This window comes from Musa acuminata, chromosome BXJ2-10 (assembly GCF_036884655.1).
Source record: "Musa acuminata AAA Group cultivar baxijiao chromosome BXJ2-10, Cavendish_Baxijiao_AAA, whole genome shotgun sequence".
NCBI classification, from domain to species: domain Eukaryota; kingdom Viridiplantae; phylum Streptophyta; class Magnoliopsida; order Zingiberales; family Musaceae; genus Musa; species Musa acuminata.
The window spans coordinates 32,686,542-32,703,655 of NC_088347.1; the positions used below are offsets into that span (position 1 = coordinate 32,686,542).

The 17,114-nt window shown below is 40.1% G+C and overlaps 3 protein-coding genes across 4 annotated transcripts; 1 reads left to right on the plus strand and 2 right to left on the minus strand.

The window, feature by feature from the left end:
• Window positions 1-631: 631 nt before the first annotated feature.
• On the plus strand, window positions 632-1,831 carry LOC135625249 (RING-H2 finger protein ATL74-like). The gene has a single exon (XM_065129763.1). It carries the CDS (start codon window positions 1,116-1,118, stop codon window positions 1,704-1,706), a length of 591 nt encoding a protein of 196 aa, XP_064985835.1. The 5' UTR covers window positions 632-1,115; the 3' UTR covers window positions 1,707-1,831.
• Window positions 1,832-2,424: 593 nt separating this feature from the next.
• On the minus strand, window positions 2,425-3,590 carry LOC135625248 (CASP-like protein 2A1). Its single transcript, XM_065129762.1, has 3 exons — window positions 3,239-3,590; window positions 3,035-3,152; window positions 2,425-2,896 (listed from the first exon to the last, which is right to left on the minus strand). The coding sequence occupies exons 1-3, from the start codon at window positions 3,448-3,450 to the stop codon at window positions 2,621-2,623; spliced, it is 606 nt and encodes a 201-aa protein (XP_064985834.1). The 5' UTR covers window positions 3,451-3,590; the 3' UTR covers window positions 2,425-2,620.
• Window positions 3,591-10,092: 6,502 nt separating this feature from the next.
• LOC103969036 (zinc finger CCCH domain-containing protein 46) lies at window positions 10,093-16,956 on the minus strand. 2 transcript variants are annotated; one of them, XM_009382445.3, is made up of 10 exons: window positions 16,668-16,956; window positions 15,031-15,253; window positions 14,739-14,836; window positions 14,492-14,587; window positions 13,722-13,815; window positions 12,556-12,767; window positions 12,314-12,420; window positions 11,306-11,504; window positions 10,854-10,920; window positions 10,093-10,584 (listed from the first exon to the last, which is right to left on the minus strand). In XM_009382445.3, exons 1-10 carry the CDS (start codon window positions 16,709-16,711, stop codon window positions 10,549-10,551), a joined length of 1,176 nt encoding a protein of 391 aa, XP_009380720.2. In that variant the 5' UTR covers window positions 16,712-16,956; the 3' UTR covers window positions 10,093-10,548. The 2 variants fall into 2 exon arrangements, 1 of the variants encoding a protein (XP_009380720.2); XR_010491952.1 differs by lacking the exon at window positions 10,093-10,584 and having other exon boundaries at window positions 11,306-11,512.
• Between the last annotated feature and the right edge of the window lie 158 nt (window positions 16,957-17,114).

Sequence of the window (17,114 nt, forward strand, 5' to 3'; positions counted from 1 at the left end):
GTTGGCAACCTGTGTTTTCTTTCTCTTTCTTCTTGCTGAGCCCAAAGAGGACGCCATCATCTTTTTGCTGCAACTCCTGTGTACAATCTCCTTCCTCCTTTCTATGCCATTGGTTTTTGTCCATGTGCAGTGGCCATGGTGGAGATACGAAGCTTGTAGATGGGTTGGTGATGCATCATCCATTTCACTGGGAGCCGAAGAAAGAGACTGGTTGCCTAAGTTGTGCCAGCAAATGCAGCAACCCCTTCTCTCTCTCTCTCTTTGTATTCACCGCTGGTCTTGGCATCTTCTCCAATGACCAAAAGACTTCCAAGTCCTTATCTTCCGTAAGATGGAGAGAGAGAGAGAGAGGAAGAGATGACTTTAAATGTCACATCTCCTGCGTCACAGCTTTAATCACCTCAATCCCTTCCTGGAATCTATCACATCACCGTGGTCCCGTCGGCGCGCCCACCTCCTTAAATAAGAGCTGATGTCAAGATCATGCCATGGCAGTGTATCTGACGAGGATCTTATGCACACCTGACTCATCTCCTTCCCCCATCCTTGACCACCCACCTTATATGCAAGCTCACGCGTGTCATCTTTCCGCCATCCTCCCGTCCTCCCGTCTCTGGATCATGTGAAAGATGTGCAGCATCAAGATTTTGAACCCCACCCCCCCCACCGTCACAGTCACAAAACTCTGTTCTTGACTTGTTACAGCAGCAGGCGATGCTTCTCATCTGTTTCATTCATCACTCTTGGTCACTGCCACTTTGACATAGATCAACAGCTTTCATCTTCTCCGCTTGTGATATCACAGGATTGCTTTCCTATAACCCCAACCACTCAGAAAGTGGTGGGTCAGCATGCAGTAGAATTTTCTTCTGCTTTGCAAAAGCAGGTCAGCAGGGGAAGAAAAAGAGATCGAGCTTCGACCTACCCTACCCTCCTGCTTCCCACCATCATCCATCTCCCTTTATAAGCACCCCTCCTGCCTCTCATCTCTTCCCCCTTTCCCCTCTCCTTGTCTGTCTTTGTCTTGTTGGCATCTCCTTCTCTGCATCTGTTGTCTATCTTCTCCTGTGCCACTAACGACCTGAGTCTGCACCACAGAGTACCAAGACAAGGATATGCATCAGGACCACGTTGATGACAGCATCTCTATGGAGTACTGCTGCTTGAGCTCCGTGCTGGTCCGACTCCTTACGAAGGCTGCGCTCGTCTTGTCGCTGATGGTCAAGTGGCTCCTCTTTCCCTGCTACGACTGGTGGCCTACTTCCTCCTCCGCCGCCGTCGCCGCGTCTTCGGAAGGCATCAAAGGAGCCGAGGCCAGAGCCCGTCACCGCGCCGCCGCCCAGGCGGTGAGGGAAGGGCTTCGGGTCTCGACCTACGGGGAGCTGGTGGCAGAGCAGGAGGAGGCGGCCGCCGCGACGTGCGCGGTGTGCCTGAGCGAGGTGGGTCGGCGGGAGCGGGTGTGGGAGCTGAGGAACTGCAGGCATGTGTTCCACCAGGGGTGCCTAGACCGGTGGCTCGACCACGACGAGCACCTCAGCTGCCCGCTCTGCCGCGAGCCGCTCCTCGCCCGGCGCTCGACCGCCGGGGCTTCTCCGCTTCCTCCTCCGCCACCGCCGCCGTCGGAACCCAGCTGGGCCGTGGAGCGTCTCCTGTACTTCTTCGGAGACGACCTCCTCCTCCATGCTCCTGCTCCTCTTCCTTCGTAGCTTCATCGGGGCTCGGACACATACATGACATGACATGTACCACTGCCGTATAGCCATCCATGTTCACCATTTTTAGTCTAATATTTGTTAATACATCTAAATATTATCGTTATTATTATTTTGTATGTTCTTTGTTTTTTCTTTTAATCCAAGAATTCATATGATGTGGGATCACATGCATGCATCATCCACATGCCTTGTTGGGGATGGCAAAGGGTGTTGTGCTTATATTATTAAGGATTAAAAGAATTATAATTTAATAATAATTAATTATTTGAGTTGAATTGACATCAAATCTTCATCCATGGCAATCATAATCTATTTCTTTACTTTAAAAAAATCTTATCAATAAAAAATATTTTCTTTAAATTAATATATATATATATATATATATATACAAACTTTTGAATGTACTAATTAATTGGTAAACAATATTTTTTTATAAAAAATAATAATAAAATAATTTTCATTTGGCCAATGAGGATGATCTTAGAAAGGGAAAACAAAAGGAAGCTTGTAGAAGCCATGCCTATGCATGTCTTGCAGGCTAAGTAATTACCCTTATTTCTGGCATCTTCTCGAGCTTCCTAGTGGCCATAAAGACCGGTGATGTAAATAAATGGACTTGAGATCTATCTACAATATTATATTCATCGATTCGAGTTTCTGAACGAGTCTGTAAGGAACTCAACAAGTGGCAGCAGAAACAAACACCAGATTGTGTTCGTAGAACAATTACGATCATCTTCATTCGCAGAACAGAGGAGACACACAACTACTGCTGTAAGCGGATGGATATATATTTATATATATATGTTATATATATATATATATATATATATATATATATATATGATATATATAGTTATTGTAGCTAAATTCCCACAGAACAAACACTTGAGCAGCTGGTGAGTTCAGCAAGGGTAGGCTGCTATCTCCAATCCCTTGCTGCTAAGGAAGGTGATGGGGGTTTCGTAGTTGCTGAAGAGACGGTAGGAGGAGACGAGGGAGAGCAGCACATAGCAAGCCACAGAACCGAAGGTGAACCCCAAGGAGGTCGTCGCCCTCCTGCAGAAGCCGTCGAAGGCGCTGCACTCCTTGCTCCACGTCACCTTCTCGGCCCCCATGTATGCCAAGTACACTATCTCCGCCGCCACCGTCCCCGCCGCCAGTATCACGTACGTCAGCACCTGCCACAACACACACACATTTCAGTGAGGAGCAGAAAACATCCCCATGAAAGATTGCAGATGTCATAGCTGTGTGTGTGTGTGTGAGAGAGAGAGAGAGAGAGAGAAAGAGAGAGGGGGAGTGAGATCAAGACTTGCCTGGTCGAGAAGGAAGACAGACCATGCACGGGAGAGGGTCGAGGGACGGCGCATGGCCACGCAGAAGGCCGACAAGAGGGAGTAGGCCGCGCAAACTCCATTAGCGAACACCAGATACCTGCTCTTGACGCACCGGTCAGTAACCCATGCATGGCGCGGTTGGGCAGAGGAAGGGAAGCAGGAAGAGGAAGGAAGGGACTCAACTTGAAGGCGGTGAGGTCGGCGTAGGAGACAGCGCCGAATTCGTTCTCCTGCGAGTTCCTGAGCATGATGGCCATCGCCGCGAGGCAGAGCCCCACGGGCGCCACGCGCAGCAGCGCCTCCGCCGTCCGTCCCTCCTCCGCGCTGTCGACCGCCATAGCGTCCTCGCCGACGGCTGCCGGCTTCGTTTGCTGCTTGTCCTCCTCGCTCATCATCGTCGTCGTCGTCCTGCCTTGGGCTGAGGAACAAGGAGGAGGGAAAGAAGGAAAGGAATGCGGAGTGGATCGGACAACAACGCCGTGGGATTTGTACGAGTAGGAGGAAGAGGCGGGCGGAGGAGGTGGTTGGGGAGTGGAAATGCCATTCAATGCAGGAAGGTGATGGAAAGGTATGGGAACGAAGCAGGTTCGGACCGCAGTCCAAGGCGGGTGGGATCGTGCATGCATGCGGTGGATGCATTCTGGTCATGTCGGAGCTCCGACGCTCGCCATAGACATTGAGATCAAAGAAATGGATGGTAGACAATAATCGCAATATGAATGATGTCTTTGTCATAGATCATGACAATTAAAATATTTCCAAACAAGTCGGAAATATTTGTGATGTATGGGACAATTTTTAGGACTCAAATAGTAATTATATTTTAAAAAATATATATATTTATTGACTTTGAATAGTGGTCAATGAAAAAAAGTTAGTGAACCGATTGACATGGAACGACCAAACATTGATTATGACAAAAAGTTTATTTATTTGAATACATGTGTCTCTCTCTTCTCGTGATTTATTACTTGGATTAGGATATTTCTTAGTCAAGTTAGACTTCGACTAAGTTCATGGATGGCATTATTTTGATTCTTTTTGCTACAATCCATAATGATGCAATTTGAATAGACCATTCAACTAAAGTTAATCTACATACAATTTTATATATTTAATCATAAACGTGTCTTTATAATCTCATGACATCAAATATTATGTCTAATTTGGACCTAAATAATATTAAAACCATGTTTCTTCATCAACAAATAATAATAATAATAATTAATTTTTACGTTCAAAATCAACAAGACTAAGATTAACTTACGAAGATTTGATAAGTATGTTATTATCAATTTTAATCTAAGTATTTTGATCGATGATTTAGGTTAAACGAAGTTGATGAACTAATTAATCTATCGAACGATAATATTTGGGTACGATAAAGAGACTCGAGTAAAAAAAATATTATCTTTGGATGAAAAATGTATTACAACCAATTCAGCTTAAATATTTTAACCAAATATACTACTATTATGATTATGATGATAATAATAATAATAATCATAATATCTTTTCCTACCCCAATGTGATCTACATGAACGATGGATTTGCAAATGCTTCTCGTGTCCACTAATTTAAGCTATACGTGTAGGCATATGCATCACATATAGATTTGGTCCTAACTTGATGAGGAAATTAAATTTGGCGCTATGGGTAGGACAATAATGGTGATGGAGTCAGTCGCACCAATGTGGCCCACACAATGGAGTATGAGACCCACCCTTCATGTATAGATAGCATGAGGAGATGGTGAGGACCATCTCAAAAGAAGTGAGCATCACTTGCTATGGAACTTTTCTTTGGGTTCATATTAGGCTGTTTTTTTTCATATATTAAGAATTTATATTTAAATTAAAGTTGGATTATTGATGGACAGTTTTGTTTTTTTATCATTATTTTCTCCTCTATTATCATTCTCTATGAATTTGAAGCCTAATACCCAACAAATAGGGCATGCACTAATCTTGATGGAACCAATCAAGCATCTATGCGGATCTAAAAGTACAATGCATTCAAGACAGTCTTTTAATCTCATCAGGAGGCTGATGTATAATAGCATTAGCAGACAAGATTTAGCCCATTGAATCTGGCCTTCATTGTTGACTGTCTTCCTCTTAAAGGGAAAAAGGAGAAATTTTTGTGTGTCCATAAAATATTTAATATTTTATCTAAAATATTGTTTTTATTTTCATTAATTATTTTACTCTCACATCCTTTTTCTCTTTCTATCTCACCACTTTCTGGTTTCTTTTTTTCACTCATTTCCATCATTTTAAGGAAAAAAGATATTCTAAGGATTATGACAACTAAAAAAAAATTAAGAATTAGCTTAGGGGTGATATGACATGCATGACACGAAAGGAATTGAAGCCTACAAAGAAGCCCTCCAATTTGAATTGCTAGTTCATTTTAACTGAAGTTTTAATATGATTATACTAATAATCAGGTAATGGATATTATACCAAACTTATATTTAGAGAGATAAATGCACAAAAGCTTTCAAGAAGGAAAAGCAACATCAGAAACAAGTGCAGAAAGAAAAAGAATGCTTAGATAAAAACTTTAGGTTACCATTGCTTTGAAGCAGCTCCTTCTCAGAAGGTCCCAGTGATCAACCTTTCTGCAACTTCCTGTTGTTCGTCAATTCATTGCAAGTCTTCTGTTTACTGTGCATTTCAGCTGGCAATAGTGCAATCCTAGTTAATGTCTTCGTCCTAAAACTTTCTCCCATTCAATGAACATTTAGGCCACTCAAGCAGCATTGCAACTATGTCAGGGAGTGCAGTTCTTGCTCAGAACATTCTACTGCTTACTTGAGACATTTCAATCACTCTGCGCATGTCCCATGAACAATATTTCTTTCGTCGTGACATCTCATTCTTGCCTTGTATGATCCACCGGAGACTGTTGTTGGATCTGCCGAATCCTTCCTATCTCGTACGATTCCCTTTCAAATCCCATTCGAAGTTTCAAGCATCATCTGGTATGTGTCTGAAGATGTGAAATATGTTAGTCTTTCAGACCAAGAAGAAAACATGTGACTTCTGATGACACAAACTTATTGGATCTCGTTCCATTTTTGATGAAAGGCGTAAAAGTAAACCTGCTTGTCACAATGATGGGCAGCTGGTTCAGTCACCCTGGTCACACACAGCTTGGGTTGTGAGTGTGTAGTTGTTGGTGGCTCTTGAGAGGTACACCTTGCTGTTAACTTTAGAAGATAGCCTGCACCACAACACCCTGTAAAGAATAATGACCAGCTAATCCTTGTTCACTTTTGTTTTAACTTCAATCTGACCTTCTTGGAGATCTGTGCCACAGTCAAATAGAACAAGAAAACAAAACAAAGGCAAATGCTTGCTAGATTGGACTCTTCCAATGCATATTTGCTCTCCATCAACTGTCAGCTGATGAACATAAACCTTTGTTTTCTTTTCCTTCCGATGCATGTCTATCCACGTCCACCCAGTTGATTGCTTGTTGTAGAGAGATAAGACTTGGAATACATGCACGTGAGAAGAGACGCTACGGCTTAGAGTGTGGCCTACATATTACAGGCCTTTAGACTAATCTTTCTGGAGCAGGCAGCAAATGGGGTTAACAGTGGCAAAGGCAGGTTGGCATGGCAGAGAGACTGCAGTAAAGGCAGTAATCAAATCATAAGATCACGTGATTGCCTGTTGAATGGAGTTGGTCTGAGGAATGGAAGAAGCTCTCGGGATGCCAGTCAAAGTTGCATCACATGATCTCCTGCATCCATTAGAAAACGAGTTTGATGAAAATTCCAGCATAGATCAACCTTGTCATCAATAAACCCCATGGTCTTTGGCTGCTGCCTTTCTTCTTCCCACTTCTTTCTCAGTTGGCATATGTACATCTGATAGAATCAAGGGAGATGATGAAGGATAGATGCAGATCTTTCTTAGGTGCTGCTCCTGCTGTGCTGAAGCTATTTCTGATAATTTTCCTTCTCAGCTCTTATGGTATTGTTGGAGTTCAAGCAAGAAAGCTGCTACCTCCGAATGCAGTATCTCATACGACGCAGGAGCACCAACAACTGAAGGTCGATAGAAGCTCGAGCACACCTACAAGACAGACAAGGGTGAGCCTTAGGAGGATACCCCCTTCGAACTCCAACCCAACTCAGAACAAGTAAGCTTTGCATCCTCAACTGTACGACACTGAAAATGTTGATTCACCTTCTGATTAAAGCGGAATTGTCACCGCAACAGGTCGCGGCCACGGTTCGATGGATCAGGCTCGAGGAATCCTTGAGGTAGCATTGAGAAAAGCAATTTAGATGAGAGGTGAAGAGTGGATTAGACATAGCTCATGTAACATACTTTTAAATGCTTTAGAGTAGTTCTCTGTTTTGACCACCTGTTGTATTCTCCGACCTGCATTGTTCTCTCTGCATCTCTGCTTCCGAGATCACAGAGAGCTAACATATTTTTTGCTTCAGAGTAGCTGTCTTTCTTGGCCATTTTCCGCATTCTCCCACTTGCATTTGAATTCTCTACATGTCTGCTTCCAGAGTTCAGAGAGAGAGCAGTTCATAGTTAAGTAGCTGTAAAACATTAGCTGAACATAATGGTAAATGTTTAGCATGATGGTATGGCTCACATGTGGATTGGTTGATATATGAAAGCATAATGATTGAAAGAAAACCCAAAGATAGAATGAATGTTGAGAGTCTTAGTTATTTACTTGAAATGAGATGATAAGACACATAATATTCACTAAGAGAGCTGTTTGCTAGTATGTTGATTAAGCTTCCCCCTTGACACCTCCTTATGCTAGTAGCTTGGATCTCCTCAGCATCTCCTTAAACTAGTAGGAGACACTGATTTTTTAACCAATGTAGCATGACAAAAAAATCATTTAAATTATAAAATAAGTGCAGTGAGAGCTTTGAATTGAATCCTATCTATTTGAGGAGCCTCAAAAGTGTTTCAGTGAATGAAAAATCATGAGGCAGGGATGTTTCACATAGAATCAACTGGAGTAGCATGCATATCTAAGTAACCTCTAAATTGCTAGTTTCAGTATAATAAATATGGTATTATGGGCATTGTTTTTGTTGCTCACTGGCATTTCCCATCGGATCATCATACCTTTTAAAAGAACCGTGAGCTTAGCGCTCAACTTACTCTAAGTTTCTGCTTCGATCTCAGTCCCAAGCTCACTCAGACCTGAACAATTCACAACTTTGTCAACACCACCATCAGACCTTTCAATAATGTCAGGAAAAACCTGCTTCACAATTCTATCCCCCAAATTATGAAATTAAATAATGATAAGATGTTCATAGCAAACATAGAGGGCATCTTCTAGTGTCTGAAGCCCATCATTAATGGGTATCCTAACTCCTAAGCGCTTGATATAGCTCTCTGGATCCAATGCCAACCTGCAATTTGTTTATCCACCAGATCCTCAATTAAGGAATTGCATGTGATCTGGCTGAAATCAAGAGTTCCAAATCATCATCAATGATCATCAATCATGGGCATTTGTTCTTGATGGCAAATTCTAGATAAACATGCCAAAAGAAGTTTTTAACGGATCAGTCCTTATGGTGATAAGCATAAGAATGGCTGAACTAATTGGCAAAGTTATATGGTAAAAGTAAATCCTTTTAAAGTTCACTGACCCCCTTGCTGAGACTCTGCTCAACTGAGATGTTTGTGTGTGCTTCTAAATCGAAGTGCATCAAAATACCTAAGAAGTTCAAGTGCCTTCCTCCGGACTCGGCCAATGCTCCTCTCACAAGATCTACAAAGTCACTTGTCGAATGCAACCCCTGCTTTTGAAGCAAATGTCATTTGTTTCCTCTCCATAATCACACAAATGCCTTTACCACTTCAAAATCAAGGCAAGAATCCAAGATATCTTCTGTTGTCAAACTCGCTTGTCATAACCCATACACTTTTTGAATTGCCACATCTTTTCCTTTTCATAAACAACAGTAATAGAAAAAAGATCTTTTTTTCCAACCAACAAGTTGTTCAAATTATACGAGCACTAATAGCCTTAATTTACCGGTTTGATTTAAAAACCAGGTATAAAGCAATCTATATAGTGCAAGCATTCCAATCACATGAATCTAACATATAACAAAGGCCACATGAATGCTTCATGCGTCTAGATTACAGCAGAAAGCAACCACCCTAATTTAGTAATTAAAATGCTTAGAGAGCATGATAGAGCTGAAAAGTAATTCAAGATTGATGCAAGATCTCACCTGAGGATTCATACGCATATCCAGTGGCTCATTTCCGAGCACACAAATCCTCTTCGGTCCATTTCTTCAATAGCATCCAGTCTTATGTTCAAGCAAAATCTCTCCGCGGCAATTCATCAAACAAGAGAGAGGCAAGCAGTCCCCTTCCCTTGCATGCATGGATGACATCTGAAGATCCATCGAGATCCCATCGTCGCCGACATCCGGCAGATTCTCGTCGGCATCTTACAAGTGCGAAGCACATCAAGAGCGACGGTGCGCTGAGAACAAGGCGTCGAGCACCTCACCGAGCACGACGGGCACGAGCATGTTGATCCAACAAGCATCGTAATCCAACAAGGAACCGTATGATACACATGCGGATGCAGAGGGAACTCAGGTTGGGATTCTATATATCCCCAGGTACAGAAACTTGATCGGAACAATGTCGAGTTTGGGCGTGATAACTATGTTGACTGTGTTGTGTACTGTTAACGCTGATAACACTGGCATTGGATTGCATCATTGTTTTGAAGCCTTCTGTTGCGCGGTGGCATTGAAGTCAGCGCATTCCTGCTGAATCAAATGATATTGCCGTCGACGTATGGCTTCTGTTTTGCTATTAGGCGTGGGTTTTGAGACTTGGCAGAGAAAGAAGACGTATATTGTTCGTAACATCTACATTTTCTTGGTGATCGGAGCGATCCAACTGTACAAAGCGATTCACCACGGTATCCCAGAGGACATCCGTATGGGTCATTTCATCGAGCACCATATCCGCACGCCCACAGCAAGCATGAATCAACAAGAAACATTAGAACGTACAGAAAACTCTTGCTGAGAACAACTTTCTGATCTAAAACGATATGATTTCTTATATGAAACAGCAGCAAAATCGCCAACTCATGATGCAGTAACCGGAGCGGGTATTACAAATAACCGGGAATTGATGCATCACATTCTGCTTCAGCATACCATTTGTTTCCTTGAAATCTGATCAAGGTGCATCTGGAGCGTGTACTTCTTTGAAGATCTCAACTAAAACCTCCATGTGCCAGGATGTTGCTACAGCAGACATTAAACCCTTTCCCAGAATCTTAGAGAGAGAAATCACCACTTGGTGGGAGGATTCGGAAGCAGATCAGATGCGGGTTAGAGTGAGGACGAAGCTTGCAAGTTCTTGAATGCACCAAAATAATTAACATCGGCATAGAGAACACTCTCTGAGACCATTGACCCTCATCTCGAACTTGGAAGGCGTAGAAGCTCATCAACAGAATCTTTCTGGTGGTGGTCTTTCGGGAATCTGAACCCACAAATAAAATGAAAAACCATAATGGTTAGCATATCATATATCATGGTCTATTTATTATTATAGCTGCAGAACCAACTTGGACTAAGAAAATCATCTCACCTGGCACCAAAAAAAAAAAAATCTATCAACTGCGTCAATAAATGATTAATGCATGGATTCAGATGGAGTTTGTCGAGCTAAGTTATTAGACAAACATCTATCGCTACCCACAAGAAATATTAAGACATCTTAGAAGATTAATTTCGATGGTATAATCATACCTCTCCTATCTTCCATTCTTCCTTTAACCAAATACTGTCATCTGGACTACCTTCTTGTTGCTCATCCCTGTGGGAGAAGTTTTGGTTAGACACAGTAAACAAATGACTCCTTTCTTAAAGATTGGTACATCATAACATCTAAACCTTGTATGAGGCATGAACTTCATTCTTAAGCATAATAACAAACAAAACTCCCTACAAGACTGCTCAAAAAAAATATGCATCCATCAACTTAGTCACCCATTTGCCAGTGTATATAATGTCATCGTTTCCTTTAAAAAAAAGATCGACTTGTCCTCATCTCAATAATATAGTAGGAAAAAGGGTCTCAGAGATGACAAGTATATATTTACATGGAAACAAGAATGATATTAAATATCTTAGTAAAAACCAATGGTATGTATGGACATCATATGCAATTTTTGTAGCAGAAACAAAACGGCCAAACTTACGTGATTGATGCTTGTTCAACAGTAACTGAAGAAACATTAAACCCAGTCAGAAGGTTTGGCTGTTGATTGTTCATGCCACCAAATTGCTGGGAGGCCAGTGGAAATGGTGACCCAGGAGACTTTACACCAATGTTAAATGTGGAGAGGCTTGGACTTGGAGTGTTTCCAGATGGTTGGGTTGGTTGCTGGCCAAATCCTCCTGCAAAGCTACAGCCTCAATAATAAAAAAGATTTCACACTAATTCTTTAGCCGTAGTACTAAGTGAAAATAGAAAGGAAAGAAAGTTCAAATGTAGTTTAGCATTAATTGTGCTAGGATGAAAATATGTGCAACATATATCCATAAAGGAACCCTAAAAAGACTCCCTCACAAGCCAAGGTCATCAAAATCATCCCCGGTATCAAAGCCACAATACTCGGTTATTATGCTTTAGCTGACTGGGGGGACAAGGTCATCAAAATCATCCCCGGTATCAAAGCCACAATACTCGGTTATTATGCTTTGGCTGATTAGTGGGACAAATGCATTACTTTCTATATAATAGATAGTTTTTGTAGCAACCTTTTTCCTGAGTTCTTACAAACACAATTACACTTTATGAAGAAAGACGAGAGAAGATGCTTTCGCAATGACATAGCCCTTAGCTTAACTATCATCTGTGAGTTGCTAAATTAACTTTTGACACAGAGCAATATATTGTGACAAGACTCTGTACTTTCGGTTCTGTTATATGCACAAGATAATGAGACAGCAATAATGTTAATCTATAATAAACAATTCTGATTAATACCCAAGCTATTTTTAAGTTCACAAAATTACCCAATCAATATGTAACAGCAGCAACAGTAACAAAAAAGATGTACCTTTAATGAATGAGTCGTTAGGCACTAATGTATTTATATATAGTAATTAATACTAAGTAATGAAGGTGAGCTTCAAAATAAAGCGACTTCAGATCATATAATGTGCTATTAAATTCAAGAAAAAGTATGCCATTGCTACCCCACCTGGAGCCCCAAACTTCACACCAAAACCGACAGAATTTTGGCTGGCATTCTGAAACAGGCTAGGTTGTACAAAACCAGTACCATTCGGAGTTCCTGGAGGATTGGTCCTGATAAGGAACGCCAAAAGATTAGGAGAAAAGTAAAGGTATTTAACAGAGAAATTTGATATAGCCACAAACAGTGGAAAGAATTGTCCATATACTGTAACTACAGCAGAAGATATTGTTCAGAACAGAATGTACCTGCTGTTGAGCCCAAGATTAGTTGTAAGTTGACTAAAACTTGAAAATGAGGGTGCAGCATTACTTTGAACATTTGCAGATGATGTATTGTTCATGGACATAGGAGACTGACTCATCTGAGGAAAACTTGGATTTTGTGATCCATATGAATTTTTGAGTAAATTATCAAATTCATTCAACTTTGAAAGGTATAAGTTCCTCTCTCTCTCAACCTGCACAACAGCAGCAGGTTTTCTTAAGCATATAATGTACGATTGTTATAGGCAGGAAAAGAGAAGATATAGCATGGTCTAGATAGTGCAGCTATTCAAAGAAATATATTCTATTTAACCAAAACATCTTTCAGAAGGTTATGCAACATCTAAACCTATAATCCTTGGCTATTGTTAACTTGAACTTATCTACAACAGACCGAACTAAATTTCGACAACAGTATGTTCATAGCAAAGATCATTTAAAACATAAAACAAATATAATTAAAGCTTCTTTGTCTCAAAAACTGTAATCTGAGAGAGTGATACTAGTCAAGGGTGCCACATAGAGTTCGATTCTCAACATGTAAGAAAGATTGTGACCTCTCATTTGTCTTTTCATGTATGTAAATAACAAATTCACAACCCATCTTTAACATGCATATATATGTTTATAACTTTTATGATAGTTAAATTTTGGCCAAAAAAGATGTATATTGACATACACACATGCAAAAAGCTAGTGCATGAATTTAATGAGCTCTCTTCCTATATGACTCATTTAGGGGGCCTAGTGTTCCAATTTAAATTTAATGTTACATGATCACATCCAAAAAAAAAGTTTTACCAGAGCACTTACACTATAATGAATAAATTGTGCCCTCTTAAATAGAACTCCTAGGTTCACCCCTGAAAGTGGTCATACGAGTTTGACTAATTCCAGAAAACTCAAACTATGTGATCCATATAGCTTGTTTGATAAATTATCAAATCTCTCTCTCTCAACTCATATAACAACAGTAGATTCTTCAAGCATATATGTATAGTTTAAGAAGCATTTAGTAGTGTTGTATAGACAATCAGAAAGGCACTTGAGAATGGTGCAGCACAAATACATATCCAGTGTCAAAAAAACAATATTCTTTGTTAGCATATAAATTGATGTAGAGATAGAGACTAGGCTTTTAAACTTACAATTGACTGAAGGCTTAATCCTTGTCTTGCATCTTCATAGGCTGCTGCTCTGAGTTCCTCAAAACTGATATCACCAACAATGTCACAAGGACCACTGGGGAAGCAAGGGCAAATGGGTCAAGCAGAGAATGCTACTCAAATGAGAAGCAATTCATAAAATGAACGGTGACAATGGAATTATTATGTTTTGCTGTCAAGAATGTACTACAGGTAGAAGAAAATTTACTGTATCATTTTTTATGCACATAGCAGCACATTCGATCAGCATATCAAATGGAAATTATTTGGATTTATTTCATTTATAATATTGTCAAGAACAAGATGCTTTCCATTACTGGAATGAAGTGTAACATACAATTTCATGTTAGAAAGCTATCAGTTATATTAATATATCCATACAGTAAGTTGTTGTTTGGACATTGCATCCAGATAGTAAGCTCGAAAACAGATGGCACTAATTGTAAATGTATGTTATCAAGAATATGATGCTTCATTACCAGAATGAAGAAAATGTAATGTACTGTTTCAGGTTTTTAGGATACATTATCTGTCTATATATTCAATTTACAAGCACAAGTGCACAGAGAATCACGAATATTGGAGCACACTCACCAATGCAAGAATATAATTAAACAAACAGTACAATATACAAGCATAATTACATTATGTTTATGTATTACTGAAACATAACGTAGCTGTTTAGAAGTTTAAGAGCACATAAAATAAGGCAATTAGGTATTAACTGCATGCTTTCTAAGTTTTTAGCTTACTTCTTGCGGTGTCCATAGCAAGTAAGCTTCCAAAGAGGTGCTTCGTTTTTATAATCTTCAACAATTTGCCTTTTGCATGACTCAGGATCTGTGCACCTATGTTTCAAATAATAAAAACCAGTGAATACAACACATCCTACATTAGAGAAAGTAAAGAACAAAAAAAAGTTAAGCCGGCATAGAGGTTAATGGAGCAACCAGAGTGGAAGGACAAGATTTACGCGCATTAGCTGGAGTGGAAACTCACTTGTGAGCAGGTGCTTGGGGTTGAGCCTCAGTATGTTGCAAGGAATTTGTATTTGTTGGTGTCAAAGAAGATGATCTTGTCCACTTGTTTTCAAATGGCTAGAAACAGATTGAAAATGCAGCATAGTTGGTAATGACAAGATAAAAATCACTCAAGAGAATACATCTCAGTAAGTAATACTAAAAATTGTGCATGCTGAATATGGAGGTACACAATTTAATACCATGCTTGAAAAGTTTGGTCTGATACAAGCAGGATGAAAAAAACATAATCCATGTAAAGAATAACTAACCTTGGCTGGATTCTGGTGTTGAGCACCAAAATTTGATGAAGCTTTCAAATGTGTATTGTTTTGTGATTGTGTATTGTTTTGTACCCCAAATCCGAAAGGATTAGGCTTTTGTTGCTGAGTTGCATTCGGAAAATGTAGGGTACCAGTACCAAATCCAAAAGGATTGGGCTTTGACTGTTGCTGAGTAACATGGAGAAATTTGCAGCGATCACCATATTGGCAGCTGAAAAGAAAAACATAATAAAAGAAACATGTCAAAAACTTATTGGTCTAAAATGGATATTCACCAAATAGTAAATCAAGAATTGCTTAGACATTAACTGAACAAGGGATCAAAAAGTCCAATATAATTTCAAAACAATGTTGAGTATGGGAATTAATTTATGCAGACCTCACTTAACAACTTTTTAAACAATATACAATAAACAGAAACCACGAAGATAGTAAAAACAGTATGCATAAACCCTGCTAGGTTGGATCATGTTTGTAAAGTCATCCTTCGTGCTCATCAGCTTTTAACAGACATTCTCAGACAACAAGGACACTTGACCCAACAAACGCTTCATGATATATATTTACTCCCCACCCTCAAAAACAAATATCAGCCCCCCAAAGTCACCTATTTATATTCCATTATGCATGCCTGACCATTGAATCACATTTGGTAGTTCCGTCCACATTACAGCTCTCCGTAATTCCCATGCCTTCACTATTTAAGAATTTCAGATCTTAAGAAATAAAATAAAACCTTGAAACATTGTGAAAATATACATTTTGTATTCAAACTTTCTACTCTAGTTTTTTGCTTTGTTAGTGTTGTAGACTTGCTAGAACTTCTTGAAATCCCTAGTTCATCTTCTAATGAAATAAGCCTTATAGATCTGCCTTATGATTGCTTCAGTAAATGAATATAGGGTTTTCTATTTCTATTGTGCTATCCAACACTGAGGACTGACAAGGCTATCTGAGAAAATTAGAACATCACACAGTACGAGAATTACAGTGGATGCTATGTTCTCCAGTTCTATAAGTAAAGAGATATCTTGTTTTAGATAATCTATGATGTTCACTTATGTAACTTGTAAGAAACATCACAATCATTCACAAAAAAGGACCCTTTTTTTACCAACAAAAAGGACTTCAAATGCATATACAAAATGGTAAGTGGATATTCACAGTCAAAGCTAAAAAATAAAAATTCATAGATATAATCACCACTAAACACACCACTTTTTATTTTACATTTGGCCAGATTATGAGATGAAAGCCAATGACTTGTACCACTATTAAGAAATTTCAAGATGTCAAATTAACTACAATACCCATCTGAAGTTGAACCAAAAACTTCATTTTGACCTTCTCCTAAAAAATACACAGTATTTCCTAAAAGGAACATTTTGCACCGACAAGAGCAAGCAAAACCTTCGGCAAGAACGCGAGAGAACAAGCACACAGAGGCAACAAAACTTCAAACGACGAAAAAAGGCCGCGTGGAACGAATTAGGGTTTCGCGACAGCTACTTAGGTATCATATTGCCTCTCCGGGGTTTTTGCTTCTTACCACGGCAAGAACAACTAACCCTAGTTAGAACACGGTGATCAGGTAACAAATTTGAGCAGGGAGGGATCGGATGTACCTGCCGCGCTGGAAATTCCTACAGAGTTCCTTCCTTCGATTCATCCCGCCGCATCACCTCGCGCATCAGTCTGCGGCTCGAATCAGGGCCCGCCAATCGATGAAAAGAGTTCGGCCGTCGAATTGGATGTGGCGAAGAACAAAAAGATTCTCTTCCTCCCCTGGGTCTCTTCTCCCTTATACGAACGAGTCGAGCGCGGGGATCCGCGACTTCTCTTCCGGGTCGGGAAAAGGCAAGAACATGGAAGAGAGCGTCGACTAGTTTGGGTTTTGAGGCCCGAGGGTTCGGACATCGAACGGTTGAGGACTCGTGTCGTATTGTGGCAAGAGTGTTACACCGTCGGATTTAAGCGGTGAAACACCAGAATATTTTGCATATAAATCCTTTCCAAGCTTGAAATAGCACATAAACCCCTCCAGATTTCAAAAAATAAAAAATAATTATTTT